Source organism: Mus caroli, unplaced genomic scaffold (assembly GCF_978045245.1).
Source record: "Mus caroli unplaced genomic scaffold, Mus_caroli_1 scaffold_14, whole genome shotgun sequence".
Classification (NCBI taxonomy): Eukaryota; Metazoa; Chordata; class Mammalia; order Rodentia; family Muridae; genus Mus; species Mus caroli.
In genome coordinates, this window is record NW_028227269.1 from 116511667 (window position 1) to 116526903 (window position 15237).

Below are 15237 nucleotides of genomic sequence, written 5' to 3' on the forward strand. Positions count from 1 at the left end.
TGTGTGTTTGCATGTGTGCAGGTATACATGTATGTGTGTGTACATACACATAGAGGCTCTATGTTCACAACAGGAGTTTTCCTCAATTGCTTTCCACCTTATATATTGAGGCAAGGTTTCTCTCTGAGCCTAGGTTTCAGTGAGTCTGGGTTGGTTAGCATTTTGGGGGGATTCTATCTCTGCCTCCCATATTATGAGTGGGCTGCTATACCCACCAGGTTTTAAGTGAGTGCTGGAGATCTGGACCCTCGGCCTCATGTTTGAGTAGTGGGTACCTTACCTGCTCACTATGAAGTAAACCATCTACCAAGCCTGCAAACTTCACATTTTTAACTGAAATACCTTACACGAATCTTACAACAACCAAATTAATGTTTTTTTTTTTTTTTTAATTTGTAACAAGTGGAATCTTGACAAATAATTGAGTTACTTAGGAAAGTTCCCCTTTAGAATAGGCCTAATATTTTTACAAGGTACATTCCAAATAGTGAGTTGGAAGTGGAAAACCAAGTCTTGAAAGCTAAGCTGTTCTTGATTTTCACCTGTGCAAAGTGGCATGCCCCCTTCCCTCCCAAACAGATACACAAATTAGTTAAAGGCAATTGTTTACCCAGATATGCTAGCCAGGAGTTTGCTTGGGGTACTAGTAAAAACCCAGCTTCAAAATAAAGAAACAAATAAGAATTGTTTAGAACCCAGAGAGCATGGACCTGGGCATTATTGGCATAACTGGTACTCAGGATCCCAGAACCCAGCTTAAATGTATATTCAAAATGCAGTCTAAAATGCTGTGTTGGGAGAAAAGGCAAAAACCCAGACAACGATGGTGACAAACAAGTCATAAAGCAAAAGACTCTGAGGAGAGAATTTCAGTTAAAAAACGTTGTCAGCTCTTGTGAGACTATGCCGGGGCCTAGCAAACACAGAAGTGGATGCTCACAGTCAGCTATTGGATGGATCACAGGGCCCCCAATAGAGGAGCTAGAGAAAGTATCCAAGGAGCTAAAGGGATCTGCAACCCTATAGGTGGAACAACAATATGAACTACCCAGTACTCCCCAGAGCTCATGTCTCTAACTGCATATGTATCAGAAGATGGCCTAGTTGGCCATCAGTGGAAAGAGAGGCCCATTGGGCTTGCAAATTTTATATGCCTCAGTACAGGGGAATGCCAGGGCCAAGAAGTGGGAGTGGGTGGGTGGGGGAGTCGGTGGGGGAGTGTGTGGGGGACTTTTGGGATAGCATTGGAAATGTAAATGAAGAAAATACCTAATTAAAACAAAACAAAACAAAACAAAACCAACTAACCAACCAAACAAAAAAAAACGTCGGTCAGAGAAAAACAGAGAAAGGAATGGGCGCATTATTTTTAATGCAAATTCTATACGGCACATTAGAAGTTGATAGCATTAGCAATCTCATTTCATAAAATTTTGTTCCCACTTCTTTTATCCTAATTACATATTTTGTTAGTAGCTGCCTTTTGTAATCATTAACAATTCTTCTTTTGAGGGTGGGTAGCAGAGGAAGCAAATGCATTAATTAAATATAAGGAAAATTTAATAGGAGCAGCAGACATATTTTCCCAAGAATTATTTGTTTTTAAAAGATTAGTGTGTTGACTGCACTCCAAGAGGGCATGGGCTGGGCATTAGCTAGACTGAGTCTCCTTAGAACTATTAAAGGCCGAGTGATTCGAATGGGACAGACTGTGTTTTGATAAATGTGTGTCTGTGCACGGGCACAGGTATGTACGTGTGCCTGTGTGTGTGAATGAGAGTGTGGAAAGTGAGAGGAAGGGTATCTAAGATACAATTGCACATGCAGTAGAAGTCCCAAAGGTGGGAGAGGGAAGGCTTAACAGGTTTGGAAACTCCCAGATTCAAATAAATTAAATACAGCTGGATAATATCCCGGAGTCACCAGTAGGTGGCAGTATTAATTCAAGACATTTTAGTGTGCTCAGAAAAGGAGCATGGAGGAAACATAGGCAGTTAAAAATGCCTATCGGTCAAGTACAGGAGAGAGGAAGGAAAATATAAATCACGGTTGCAGATAACCCATGTTGGGATAACCCATGTCCACACGTGTTATAAGGTATGTTCTTGTATTCTCAATTGTTAGTTGCTGGGTTGGCCACACTCTCAGGCTAGCAGGATATGTAAATATTTGTTGCTTTCTCACCCGACCCAGGAGAAAAAGCAAGCTGTGAAGGGGAAGGTCACACATACTATTTCCCCTGCCTCCCTCTCCCAGGCCAACTGGAGGAAAAGGAGGGGGCTTTTAGCATAATAAAGAGCTTGCGGTTGGATCTGGGGCAGAAGGGCTGGCAGGGATTAGCAGGAGGACTGGTTGGAGAGAAAGAAAGGTAGCAAGGCCCTGAGGTAGAGCTGAGAAAGAGTCAAATGACTGGAGATGTCAGCTTAAATTATGGGCTAGCTGTGAGACTGCCCAGCAAACAGGCTAACAGCCTTATGCTATACAGATGTCTCCGCATCTTTATTATTAAATCACACGCCCCGCAATATCCAGATATATTTGTTCACTGCTTGTCAGATATTGGTCTACTTGCTTCTTTAAGGAAGTAGACAAAATCTGGGTCAAAATCATCCGAAAGAAGGGACTGGGCAAGTACTTGGCAGGCAAGTCTGAGGATTGCAGTTCAACTCCAGAGCACTCATACGGATTCTGGAAGGGGTGGAGGCAGCCGTCTGTAATCCCAGTGTGAGAAACAGCAACTGGAGAACCCTTAGCAAACTGGCTAGCAAACTGGCTAGCAAACTAACCGAACTGTAGAGCTTCCAGTTCAAGTGAGAGACACTTCCTTAATATGTAAGGTGGAGACTGATCACAGAGGACACCAACTGTTGATCTCTGGCCTCCACAGGTACATGCACACATGTATATGCACACTCCCACAGGTTAACAAGCATAAAGTCACATATCACACATACATAAATAAAAGAATCTTTAAAAAAAAGTTCCCACAACAGAAGATTCTGTCCTGAAGACAATGTCAGAAAATGGAAGAATGAAACTGAATTTAACATACCTTGGCAGAAGGTCTTGATGGATAGCTGAAACAAACATTTTTAAATTCTATGTTTCCTTCTATACATTCAGGTACAAATCCAGCTGTTGAAAAGTTATCTATATTGGGTTTCTTGGAAAAACAAAAGAGATTGTTATACATCTTTAAAGGGTTAAGCTTCTATCCCAGAATAGATTAGAGATGGACCCTAAAGTTCTTTTAAAAATCTCCTTCCTGTTTTAGAAGTACATGAAATTAGACATGAAGTTTTATCTTTGTTTCTTTCTCTTTCTTCCTTTCTTTTTTTCTTTCTTTGTTTATTTTGTTTTATTGCTTTTTGTTTTCTTCGAGACATGGTTTTTCTGTGTAGCCCTGGCTGGAACTTGTTCTGAAGACCAGGCTAGCCTCAAACTCACAGAAATCCACTTGCTTCTGCCTCTTGAGTTCTGGGATTAAAGGTGTATGCCACTACCACCAGGCAGACAATAAGTTTTCAATAAAAAAATCATTCCCCCACAAAAGTTAACCACAATCTTTCATTCTATAACCAAATGACCAATGTGTAGGTTTTACCCACCCTGTGGTTTTAGTGAGTTGAATGTTCCTGTCTTTCAGGCTCCTTCTTAGAGTAAGGACAGCTATCTTTCAATGCAGTGAGAACTCCTACCTTATCAATAACCTGGAAAATATTAAAGGCGGCTCCTCTGGCTACAGTGAAGGTTTCCAGGTGAGGGGCTACAGATCCAATGCAGTAACTACTATGGATCACACTGAAGAAAACCTACAGGGACAAAGTAAACAATAGTCACCTTGTAGTGATGCCAGAAAGACAATGGGATTGGGAGGCGTGTTTGGCCTGTGCTCATAAACTATGAGAGGACTTACATAAGAATATGGAAGACAACCACTCTGGAAGTCAGTCTGGTGGTTTCTCAGAAAATTGGATATAGTACTACCGGAAGATCCAGCAATACCACTCCTGGGCATATACCCAGAAGATGTTCCAACTGGTAATAAGAACACATGCTCTACTATGTTCATAGCAGCCCTATTTATAATAGCCAGAACCTGGAAAGAACCCAGATGTCCCTCAACAGAGGAATGGATACAGAAAATGTGGTACATTTACACAATGGAGTACTACTCAGCTATTAAAAAGAATGAATTTATGAAATTCTTGGGCAAATGGATGTATCTGGAGGATATCATCCTTAGTGAGGTAACCCAATCACAAAAGAAGTCATTAGATATGTACTCACTGATAAGTGGATATTAGCCCAGAAACATAGAGTACCGAAGATACAATTCGCAAAACACAAGAAAATCAAGAAGAGGGAAGACCAACGTATGGATACTTCATTCCTCCTTAGAATAGGGAACAAAATACCCATGAAAGGAGTTACAGAGACAAAGTTTGGAGCTAAGACGAAAGGATGGACTATCCAGAGACTACCCCACCCAGGGATCCATCCCATAATCAGCCACCAAACCCAGACACTATTGCATATGCCAGCAAGATTTTGCAGAAGGGCCCCTGATATAGCTGTCTCGTATGAGGCTATCCCAGTGCCTGGCAAATATAGAAGTGGATGCTCACAGTCATCTATAGGATGAAACACAGGGCCCCCAATGGAGGAGCTAGAGAAAGCACCCAAGGAGCTAAAGGGGTCTGCAACCCTATAGGTGGAACCACAATATGAACTAACCAGTATCCCCAGAGCTCGTGTCTCTAGCTGCATATGTAGCAGAAGATGGCCTAGTCAGCCATCATTGGGAAGAGAGGCCCCTTGATCCTGCAAACTTTATATGCCCCAGTACAGGGGAATGCCAGGGCCAGGAAGTGGGAGTGAGTGGGTAGGGGAGCAGGGCTGGGGGAGGGTATAGGGGACTTTTGGGATAGCATTTGAAATGTAAATAAAGAAAATATCCAATAAAAAAAAGAATCAAAAAAAAAAAAAAACAAAAACAAAAACAAAAAAACCCCAAAACAACAACAACATGGAAGACAAGATGAAGACTGTAAGGAAAACACAGGCTGCCCCAGTAGTCTTCGCCTATTCTCAGGATGACACTCCACTTAGTGAGTTTGTGTCTCTCCAGCCGCAGCAACATTTGAGCTGCCTGAACCATGCTGGCCCACAGGAATCTGCCCACAAGCTGAGTGTGCTCCTATGGGCCCTTCCCCTCTACTATGGGAGATTTAGCAGGAGAGTGATTGAAGTGATAGTTCAGAGACATTGTATTGCTTCCATCCTGTTTTTAAAGCTGCTCTGTTACCCACTGTCCTTATTTAGGCAAATGCCTCTGCAGGAAAAGGTCAAATAAGGAATGAATTCTACAATGTCATGCACTCTTCTCTGTCCTTCAAGATGTGGGAACTAAAGAGTAAAAATGTCAGGTCCTAGTTCTTCATATGAGATGAATGAACAGCTTAGAGCCTTAACTGTGAAAGTCTCAAATTAAAAAGATCATTTTAACTGAAAGAAGAGACATCTATCTAAGATGGAAAGACCAAACAAAAATGGAAGCAGTAGAGAAGGTCCCTTTGCTTACCACAACAGATCTCTTTAAGCCTGAGCTGATGTGTCTGATGTAGAGACTTGAGATTAGTGGAATGATTTTCAATTTCATACATAACTGTAGCAGTTTAAAAGACTCTGGATTACAAGATTGGAAAGGGATGTATAAAGCTTTCTTTATCTTTCTGTCTTTCTTTCTTTTGATTTCTTTCCTCCTCCTCCTCCTCCTCCTCCTCCTCTTCCTCCTCCTCCTCTTCCTCCTTCTCTTCTCCCTCCTCTCCCTCCTCTCCCTCCTTAATCCTCTATTAGGAGGATCAAGAAAACTGTATCTATTAGTGGGGAATTCAATTATGATTATTCTAAAAGCATAATGCTTGCCACAATGAGGACACAAAACATGTTAGATGAATAAACCTTTTCACACACACACACACACACACACATATTAGAATTTAAAAGTACATGCAAATCGTGAGAAGGTAATCATCCTTATTCAAAGTAAGTTTTGGAGCAGAGACTGAAGGAAAGGCCATCCAGAGACTGTCCTGACATCGCCCCCCACCCCCACCTAGGGATCCATCCCATATACAGTCACCAAATCCAGACACTACTGTGGATGCTAACAAGTGCTTACTGACAGAAGCCTGATAGAGCTGTCTCCTGAGAGGCTCTGCCAGTGCCTGACAAATATAGAGGTGGATGCTCTCAGCCAACCATTGGACTGAGCACAGGGTCCCCAATGGAAGAGCTAGAGAAAGGACCCAAGGAGCTGAAGGGGTTTACAGCCCTATAGGAGGAACAACAATATAAACCAACCATTACCCCCGAGCTCCCAGGGACTAAACCACCAACCAAAGAGTACACATGGAGGGACCCATGGCTCCAGCTGCATATGTAGCAGAGGATGGCCTTGTTGGACATCAGTGGGAGGAGAGGCCCTTGATCCTGTAAAGGCTAGATGCCCCAGTGTAGGGGAATGCTAGGACAGGGAAGCAGGAGTGGGTGGGTAGGTGAACAGGGTAGGGGGAGGGATGGGATGGGGGTTTTCGGAGGTGAAACCAGGAAAGGGGATAACATTTGAAATGTAAATAAAGAAAATATCTAGAAAAACAAAACAAAACAAAACAAAGCAAACAAACAAAAAACCCCCAAACTAAACTCTAAGTAAGGAAAGATGATCTAAGCCTGCCGTCTTTGTTTCCAAATAAGACTTACAGCAAGAATAGTCCCGATGGTGTAACCAGGCTCTCCACCAAAAATCAAGGAGGTTCCATACCAAAAAGCCAGTCCATAGGCTCCATTCATAAAGAAGTAGACTGCTCCAAGAGACAGCTTTGAAGCCATAGCCCTCCTTATGCCAGCGTCCTTTGCTTCCTTTAAGTGCTGTGTATACCTTACAAAGCAAAACACCAAGTAATAGAGGTCTTCGGAGAAAACAGAACCAAGCGTCTTTTTTATCATAATTAAAGGGACAGACCTTTGAATTTCTTTCTCTTGGGCTCCAAAGGCTGTGACTGTTTGAATTGATGACAAGGCTTCTTCAGCCACAGCCCCAGCTTTGGAATAGGCATCCAGCTCCTTGCTGGTCAATGAGATAATCATCTGTAATAAGCACAGCCACTGTTAGGCAAAGAATGAATTTGCTATGATTTGAAATTTTCCTCAGAGGATGGCTCAGCTGGTATAAATTTTGGGGAGTCTATGGGACACAAGCTATCACAGGTGGGTTATAGTCCACCTCTGGCTTTACTCTCTTTCTCTACTTCCTGGTGTTTGGAGGTGGGAAGTCCAGTCACACCCTTCATCCACCACTGGCTCACTCTACCTTTCCCATCCAGGTGGATTAAAACTAATTATGAACCCCAAATTGCCAAAAGCCATCAGCTTGTGATACCCAGAACAGTAAGAGAGAGTTAAAAGCTAGGGGCCATCAGCCTTTGGCCTTCATCTGACACTGTGTCCTACCTCACACCCCAATACCTGACCCTCTTAGGGCAGGACCAAAATAATACTTTAGTCTCTCTTGCTATTTGTGTTACAGCAACACAAAACTGACTCTGATGGTTACCTTTAATTGTCAGCTCGACAGATCTAGAATTCGATCAGCCTGGTCTGTGAAAATGTTTGTTGAGCATTGTCTTGATTATATTAATTGAGGAGGGGAGACCTACCCATTACGGATGGACTGATTCCCTTGGCAGGTGATCCTGAGTTGTATAGGCTAGAAGAGAGCTGAATACATGTATGCACCCATTTATTCTCTCTCTGCCCTTGACTTCTCTGCTGTGATGGACTTTATCCTGAAACTATGAGCTAAAACAAACCCTTCCTTACCCAAGTTGCCCTTGTCAGAATAGATTTTCACAGCAGCAGGAAAGGAAGCTAGGACATTAACCAATAGAGAACCAGAGGGAGTGAGACTTTATAGAGTACTTTACTGTCACATAATTTAAAACCCGAATAGCTTCTCATTACCCAGCATCTAAATTCTTACCTGAATTTTTCTCCTACCAGTGAAGCTTCACTGAATCCTCTGTGTTTTAAAAGCAACTTTTAGATGTGGGGAGTTTTACTGATACAATGACTTAGCAAAGAACATTAGAAACATTATTTGTCTCATGGACATTGAAATTAGTGAGCCTGACTTGAATTGATTTGTTATTATGCACAAAAGGAAGGATTCAGGGGGGTTAGGTCACAGGACTATAGCAGGAAGAGGAACTTCTCTTATGAGTAGAGAATGGTCCTGAAGCCATTGCTATTCATATATGTTGGAATATGGTCAGTAAATGTTTTATCTTTCAACACTAGGAGGTGAGACTTAAAAAAGAAAAAAGGAAGTCATTACTATTTTGGACAGTAGGTGGGATAGTCTGATTTCTTAAAAATTCTGAAACACCAGGTGTCCCTTCCTTTATTATAATCCATTTGTCAATCCTTTGGAGTTTTATTAGTAAAACAGTTCAGTGAGAGGGAAAAACAACAGTACTACATCAAAGCTGGGTGTTTTGTCTTGCTTACTCATGTAACAAACCATTTGTTTCCAAAATACCAAAGTACACTCTATACAACTGGAGTTGATTTGGTGTAGAAGAAGCTTGGGTGGCTGGTGATGTCATGGGATGCCATAAACTGAATACTAATTAATATATTAGTTAGGGTTACTATTGCTGGGATGGAATATCATGGCCATAACCAACTTGGGGAGGAAAGTATTTATTTTGTTCATAGTTCTGTATAACATTTTATCATCAAAAGCAGTGAGGGCAGGAACCTGGGGGCAAGAACTCATGCAGAGCCCATGGAAGGGTGCTGCTTACTGGCTTGCCAGTCTGCTTTTTTATAGAACCCAGGACAATCAGCACAGGGGTGGCACCATCCACAATGGAATGGCCCTCCCACATTGATCACTAATTAAGAAAATGCCTTGGGATGGTGAGATGGCTCAGTGGGTAAGAGCACCCGACTGCTCTTCCAAAGGTCCAGAGATCAAATCCCATCAACCACATGGTGGCTCACAACCATCCGTAACGAGATCTGACTCCCTCTTCTGGTGTGTCTGAAGACAGCTACAGTGTACTTACATATAATCAATAAATAAATCTTTAAAAAAAATTAAAAAAAAAAAAGAAAATGCCTTAAAGCTGGATCTAAATGGAACATTTTCTCAGTTGAGGCTCCTTCTTCTCTGATGACTCTAGCTTGTGTCAAGTTGATATAAAACTAGCCAGAAGCCTGTTATAGTTGTCTCCTGAGAGGCTCTGCCAGTGCTTGACAAATACAGAGGAGGATGCTCTCAGCCAACCATTGGACTGAGCACAGGGTCCCCAATGGAAGAGCTAGAGAAAGGACCCAAGGAGCTGAACGGGTTTGCAGCCCCATAGGAGGAACAACAATATGAACCATTACCCTCAGAGCTTCCAGGGACTAAACCACCAACCAAAGAGTACACAGTGGGACCCATTGCTCCAGCTGCATATGTAGCAGAGGATGGCCTTGTCTGTCATCAATGGGAGGAGAGACCCTAGGTCCTGAGAAGGCTCTCTGCCCCAGTGTAGGGGAATGCCAGGGCCAGAAAGTGAGAGTGGGTGTGTTGGTGAGCAGGGAGAGGGGGAGGAGATAGGGGTTTTCGGAGGTGAGACCAGGAAGGGGGATAACATTTGAAATGTAAATAAAGAAAATATCAAAACAAAATAAAAATATTAGTCAGAACAGCTAATCATTTTTTGAGTTTACTTAACAAAGATAACTCCACAGTAGATCACTAGAGGGCAACACCACATTGTGCTAAGCCTTGTACATATTAACTATTTAGTAAATGCTTGTCAAATTAAACTGAATTGAAGGAGATCATGCACTCCAATGACTCTTGTTATTTAGAGGTAACTTTGGCTCTCACTTGCTTTCCCTTCAGTTAATGTAGCAGTGGAACTTAGATCCCCTCTGCTGCATCTTTACAACTCTGTCCACTTTTCACATGAGAGGATAAGGTTCTGCTCTTAGTAACACATTCTGGGCTTTTTTTCCCTATTGAATGATCCTCATTTCATACAAGCTTGAGATAAAGATGAGGATTACAAGGTTAACAGGAGAAGCCTGACTATCACAGACCTGCTGTCTAATGCTCTTCAGTGGGATAGCCTCTGCTAGGTTGTCCATCTTCCTCTAAGCAACCACTCACTCACATGCCTGTGGACAACCCACTGAAACATATTGAGTCACAGGCACAAAAGACATGAAAGGAGAAGGGTGATTAGTCTGGAAGATAAAGAGACAGAGAGTTAGAGTGGGCAGAGCAACAAGAAAGGCAATGGTGAGAATGTGATAAACTACATTTTATACATATATGAATGAATCCCATTGTTATGTACAGTAGAAAACTTAAAAGGTCTGTTGTCTAAATACCCAAGCTTCCTTTTAAGAAAACAGTCAATTACAGAATATTTTTATTGATAGAAATCTTTGATTGAACTTGTATTATCCTGATAGCAAGTGAGCCAGGAAATTTTGTGGATTTGATTTTTGAAAATTGAGTATTACAAAATTAAAAGCATAGAGTCTTTGATGTGATGGGAACATATAATGGACAACTATGGAGATATGATTTTGAGAGATATTAGGGATACTTGGGCTGCTGGAAAATGAACACACACATACACACATACACACACACACACACACACACACTTCACCAGATTATAAACAAGATTATTATCTTCTGTTATGTGCACTAGAACACTGCTCAGAATGCAATTGAGAATGCAAATACAAATTTGTTTAAAGACATGAACTATGTTTACTTAGATGTTAACATATTTTCTAAATCATTTAAAGGCATGTACAATGTAAACTTGAGGAGACCGCTATCAACCAACACTTTCAGGGTATGACTTGGGGATTTTTCCCTTCCATTCTATCCAGTACAATAAACTACAATGCCTTCATTGAGGGGGATTATAATATACAAGACTCCCCTTGCAACAACTAAATGTCCAATATGTAATATCATCCTCTATCTGTGCTATCATTTGAAGTAGTACTAGGCTATTTTTCTATTAGTAAGATATTAATGAAAAATTATATGTTAAACATGTAATTTAAAGGCCTAAAGATGAGTATTGGTTAAAAGATCAGAGGTTGCTAAACTCTCTTATACTCTGGGACATGCAGAATAAATAGAAGTACCCATGTCTCTTTTGTAGATTTGGTAAGCATTGTGCTCCTTCTTCTGCTGCCAGTACCAGGACTAGCTTGCTTACCCTAGAGCACAGTGCCGATGAAGCCATTATGAGAGGAGATGTAGACAGAACCACCAGGGAGAGTTTCCAGCTTTTTATCAAACTTATCACCAGGCCAATAGAAAACCCAGATATGTTCTGAAACATCAGAGGGATCTTATCTCCAATACCATCACAGAGTTTGCTGATGTCACTGCAACAGAGAAGTTCCTGTGGTTCAGTTAAACTCAGACTGTGTGTTAACACCAAGGCCACACAGACACTCCTCCTTCCCTTACCCAGTCATGCGGGTGTTAAGTTCACAGATGTCACTGCCATCAAACCAGCTGATGTCTTGTGCCAAAATTGAATGAAAAAACTGTTTTCGGATTCTTGTGGTTTGCCGGGCTGCAGTTATGACCCAGAAGGAAATCTGTACATAGCCAAAAATGAGGGCAGCTGCTCCTATTCCAATATAATATAGAGTCAACCTGAGGGAAGATGACTGAATATTAGGCAGGAACACAGCTTCCCCCCTAAGTAAGACAAACAAAGTAAAAACCATAACCAACAATGCTACCCAAAATAGAAAAGAAATCTAATATTTGGTAAAATTTATTCTGGAATGTAGAAATCACTCATGACAGAATGAACAAATATTGACTAGTATTTAAAATTTCCCTTAAGACATATAGATCATATCTTTGACATTATTAGTAGAAATTAGTACTTTAAAACATGTTTGTTCTATCTTCTTTTAGTATTTATAATACCTTCAGGTGGGAAAATTACATTGAGGTAATTAAGATAGGTACAAGTGAATAGGAGGGAAAAATGTTCGTATTAATTAATAACTGATAAAGGAAATACCACATATTCTAAAATTCAATGTAAGGAATTTGCATTAAGCTAATATGTTCAAAAGTTAAACTTTGTGGGTGGTCATTTTAGAACTCATAATAACGCAGAAGAATAACTGAAAGTAGTTTTAACACCTAACTAGGAGGACAGGTAGAAACAGGGTCATTTAATAACCACATGTGGGAAACGCACTACATGAGGTTCTAAAGAAGCATTCTGATGGAAAGGCAGACAAAACACAAAGAGAAAGAACTTCAGGTGTACTAGAAGGGTATCAACAGGGTGTAGACCTCAGAATAATTGGTGGAAAAGCATAAGTTGGAAGAACTAATACAGATAATAAAGTGCTGAAGAAAAGTTTCTTTGATGAATTAATACTACTGCTGAGATCTAAACTGTGAAACAAAGTTAATTGTTAAAAACTAGAGAGAGGCGCTAGCAAGATGACTTAGTGGGTAAAGCCTAGCTGACAACCTGAGTTTGATCCCTTAGAACCATACAGTAGAAGGAAAGAACTGATTCCCATGGATTGACCTCTGACCTCCATACATGTGGCATGGCAAATAAATGATCTCATCTTGCTAAATAAATAAATAAATGTAAATATACTTACATATAAATATATAAACATGAATGTATATAAATATATAAATATAAGTGTATATAAATATATATAAATATGTATAGCATGTATATGACAAATATACATTTATACACACACACACATACACACACACACACATATATCAAAGAACATTCTAGGGAGAGAGAAGTTCTTTCTGGGATGGTCCAAGAACATGTCTAGTTGATAAGGCAGGAGAATATTGCACAGCACAGGCCTTTAGAGACCATGTACTCTTTCCATTTATTCCAAGGGAAATGAAGGATCATCAGAACAGACATACATAGGACGGCCCTACTGTGTAAAAGACCATTCTGGCCTCTTTGTGGAGAATTGGTAGATGTGATGATAGCAATGGAACCAGGAAGTCACTGCAATGCACCATGGGAAAAGGATAAGGACTTAGATGAGAACTGTGGCACCTAAACTACTGAGCCTGATGACCTGAGTTGGATTCTTGGAGCTCACATTGTAGGAGAGAATTGCCTATCACAAGATGTCCATTGACTTAACCATGTTCATAGTGACACATGTACACACACACATACACACACACACACACAGAGAAATTAATATACACATTAAATAAATAAATAAATAAATAAATAAAAGAATTTTTAAAAATTGCACATAGTCTAGTTATATATTTGGAAATACAAATTGTCAGATGAATGGGACCTTCAGGCAAATAGTCTTTGTTATAAAGACTACCATGAGCCTGTAAAGTAAAACAACCCCTTCCTCACTTTGTTTCTACCCCATTAAATTCCATATACCTTGAGAATATGTCTCCACTCTTGACTGCCAGCCTGTACACCCACCCTTGAGGTCAGTGCCAGTCATGATCCCTATCAGAGAGGGAGAATCTGCTCTCTCAGATGGGCCTCTGGTACCTTTGGCGAAACTCTCTTTGTGTGGAGTCTCATCTGTAGCACCCTCCCTGAACCAGATTGATCCCGCTGGGTGTTTTGATTTCTCAGTGCTTTTCATTTCTTTGTATTTTGTGTTCATAATGATAAGGCAATCTTTGTTTAATACACCCTTCCTAACAAAGTTACCAACAGAACAGGACACAAGGAACAAAGCAGGAGAGACACCAAGGATGACTTCCTGGCTTTTGGCTGACCAATGGGGTCAGCAGAATGCTCTTCGCAGACATGGGGAGCTGGGAATAGGACAGACTTTCAGACATTACCAAGAGTTCTGGTTTAGACATATTAAATATGCTGAAATGGTAGACCGAAAATTGAAGGGTTACAGAAGTCACTAGGTTGGAGATTTAAATTTGAAAGCTATAGCTTTCAGGCAATAATTCTAGCAAACAGGCTGAGCAAACCACTATGGGGGTCCTAAAATGTATGTAGGAGAGTTGGACCCAGAACAGCCAGGATAACTTTAAAAAGGAAATTGTTCTGGGACTGAATTTCTGAATTTATTTACTTATGAACTAAAATAATACTGTAGTTAAAAAGGTATGGTACTAGCATAAAGATAGATGCATCTATAATTCAGAAACTAGAGTTAACCCTTACAGACAATAAATTTAAATTCATCAAAATGTAAAACATTTGTACTTCAAAAGAACCATTTAAGTAAATGAAGACTAGCCACGGGCTGCAAGAAAACAATTGTCTATCAAATCTGAGAAAGAATATATATTCAGAATTTATAAGATCTCTTTCATCTCAATCATAAGACAATGCTACAGTTTTAAAAATGGGTACTTCACAGAACATCAGTCAGTAGGTGTACCCAGATGTACTCACAGAATCCATGAATAATGATACAGACTGCGGAAGTGAATTTAGAATTTACTTAACTTCAATTAGTTTGTATCTCTGTAGATACATGTGGCTGTGGCTCACATTCTAGACACTGCATAGTGGCATATTCTCATGACTTGGCCATTGGATGGAGGTTAAAGAGGAGGATCACGAGTTCAAGGCCAGCTTGAGCTCCATGGAGAGTTCTAAGTCCCAGTAATACAGATCCTATTTTAACCAAAGCAAGTAAACAGAGCTAAGGAAATACTAGATATCACTCTGGTCTGTTTGAAGACTTCAAATATTTTAGTGAGAAAAATATGAAGAGACCAGTAAAGATGGAACATTTAACTCAGCATGTGGTAGATAATAAAGTCAAGTCTACTGTTACCTCATAATTTACAAAACAGAATGCCTTTATAAACTTTTAATTTATTCAGACATTGAGATTGTAAATCTGGATGGAACTTAGTCTCAATTAGTCTTTATTATTATTTTTTAATTTTTATTTTCAAAATTATTTGCTTCACTGTATTAATTTAATCCATGTGCCTTCTCGCCTTCCTTTTTTCTCTTAATGACGCTGAGGATCAAACCCAAGGCCTTACACATGCTAAGCTCTTCTAGTAAATTCTAGCATTAGCACATCTTTTCACATTTAAAACCTATTTAAGTAGCATTTTCATATAACGGTTGGAAAGAAAAACAATTTTTAGAAAAGGAA

At 40.2% G+C, this 15237-nt stretch overlaps 1 protein-coding gene across 1 annotated transcript in view; it reads right to left on the minus strand.

Moving 5' to 3' along the window:
• The window catches only part of Abcb5 (ATP binding cassette subfamily B member 5), an 86583-nt gene that overhangs the window by 58699 nt on the left and 12647 nt on the right, over positions 1-15237 (minus strand). Inside the window, exons 5-10 of the mRNA XM_085830113.1 lie at positions 11567-11758; positions 11310-11481; positions 7028-7152; positions 6766-6943; positions 3699-3812; positions 3053-3163 (exon numbers count right to left, since the gene is read on the minus strand). Of these exons, the coding sequence (XP_085686239.1) occupies positions 3053-3163; positions 3699-3812; positions 6766-6943; positions 7028-7152; positions 11310-11481; positions 11567-11758 (892 nt within the window). The remainder of the gene's footprint in view (positions 1-3052; positions 3164-3698; positions 3813-6765; positions 6944-7027; positions 7153-11309; positions 11482-11566; positions 11759-15237) is intronic.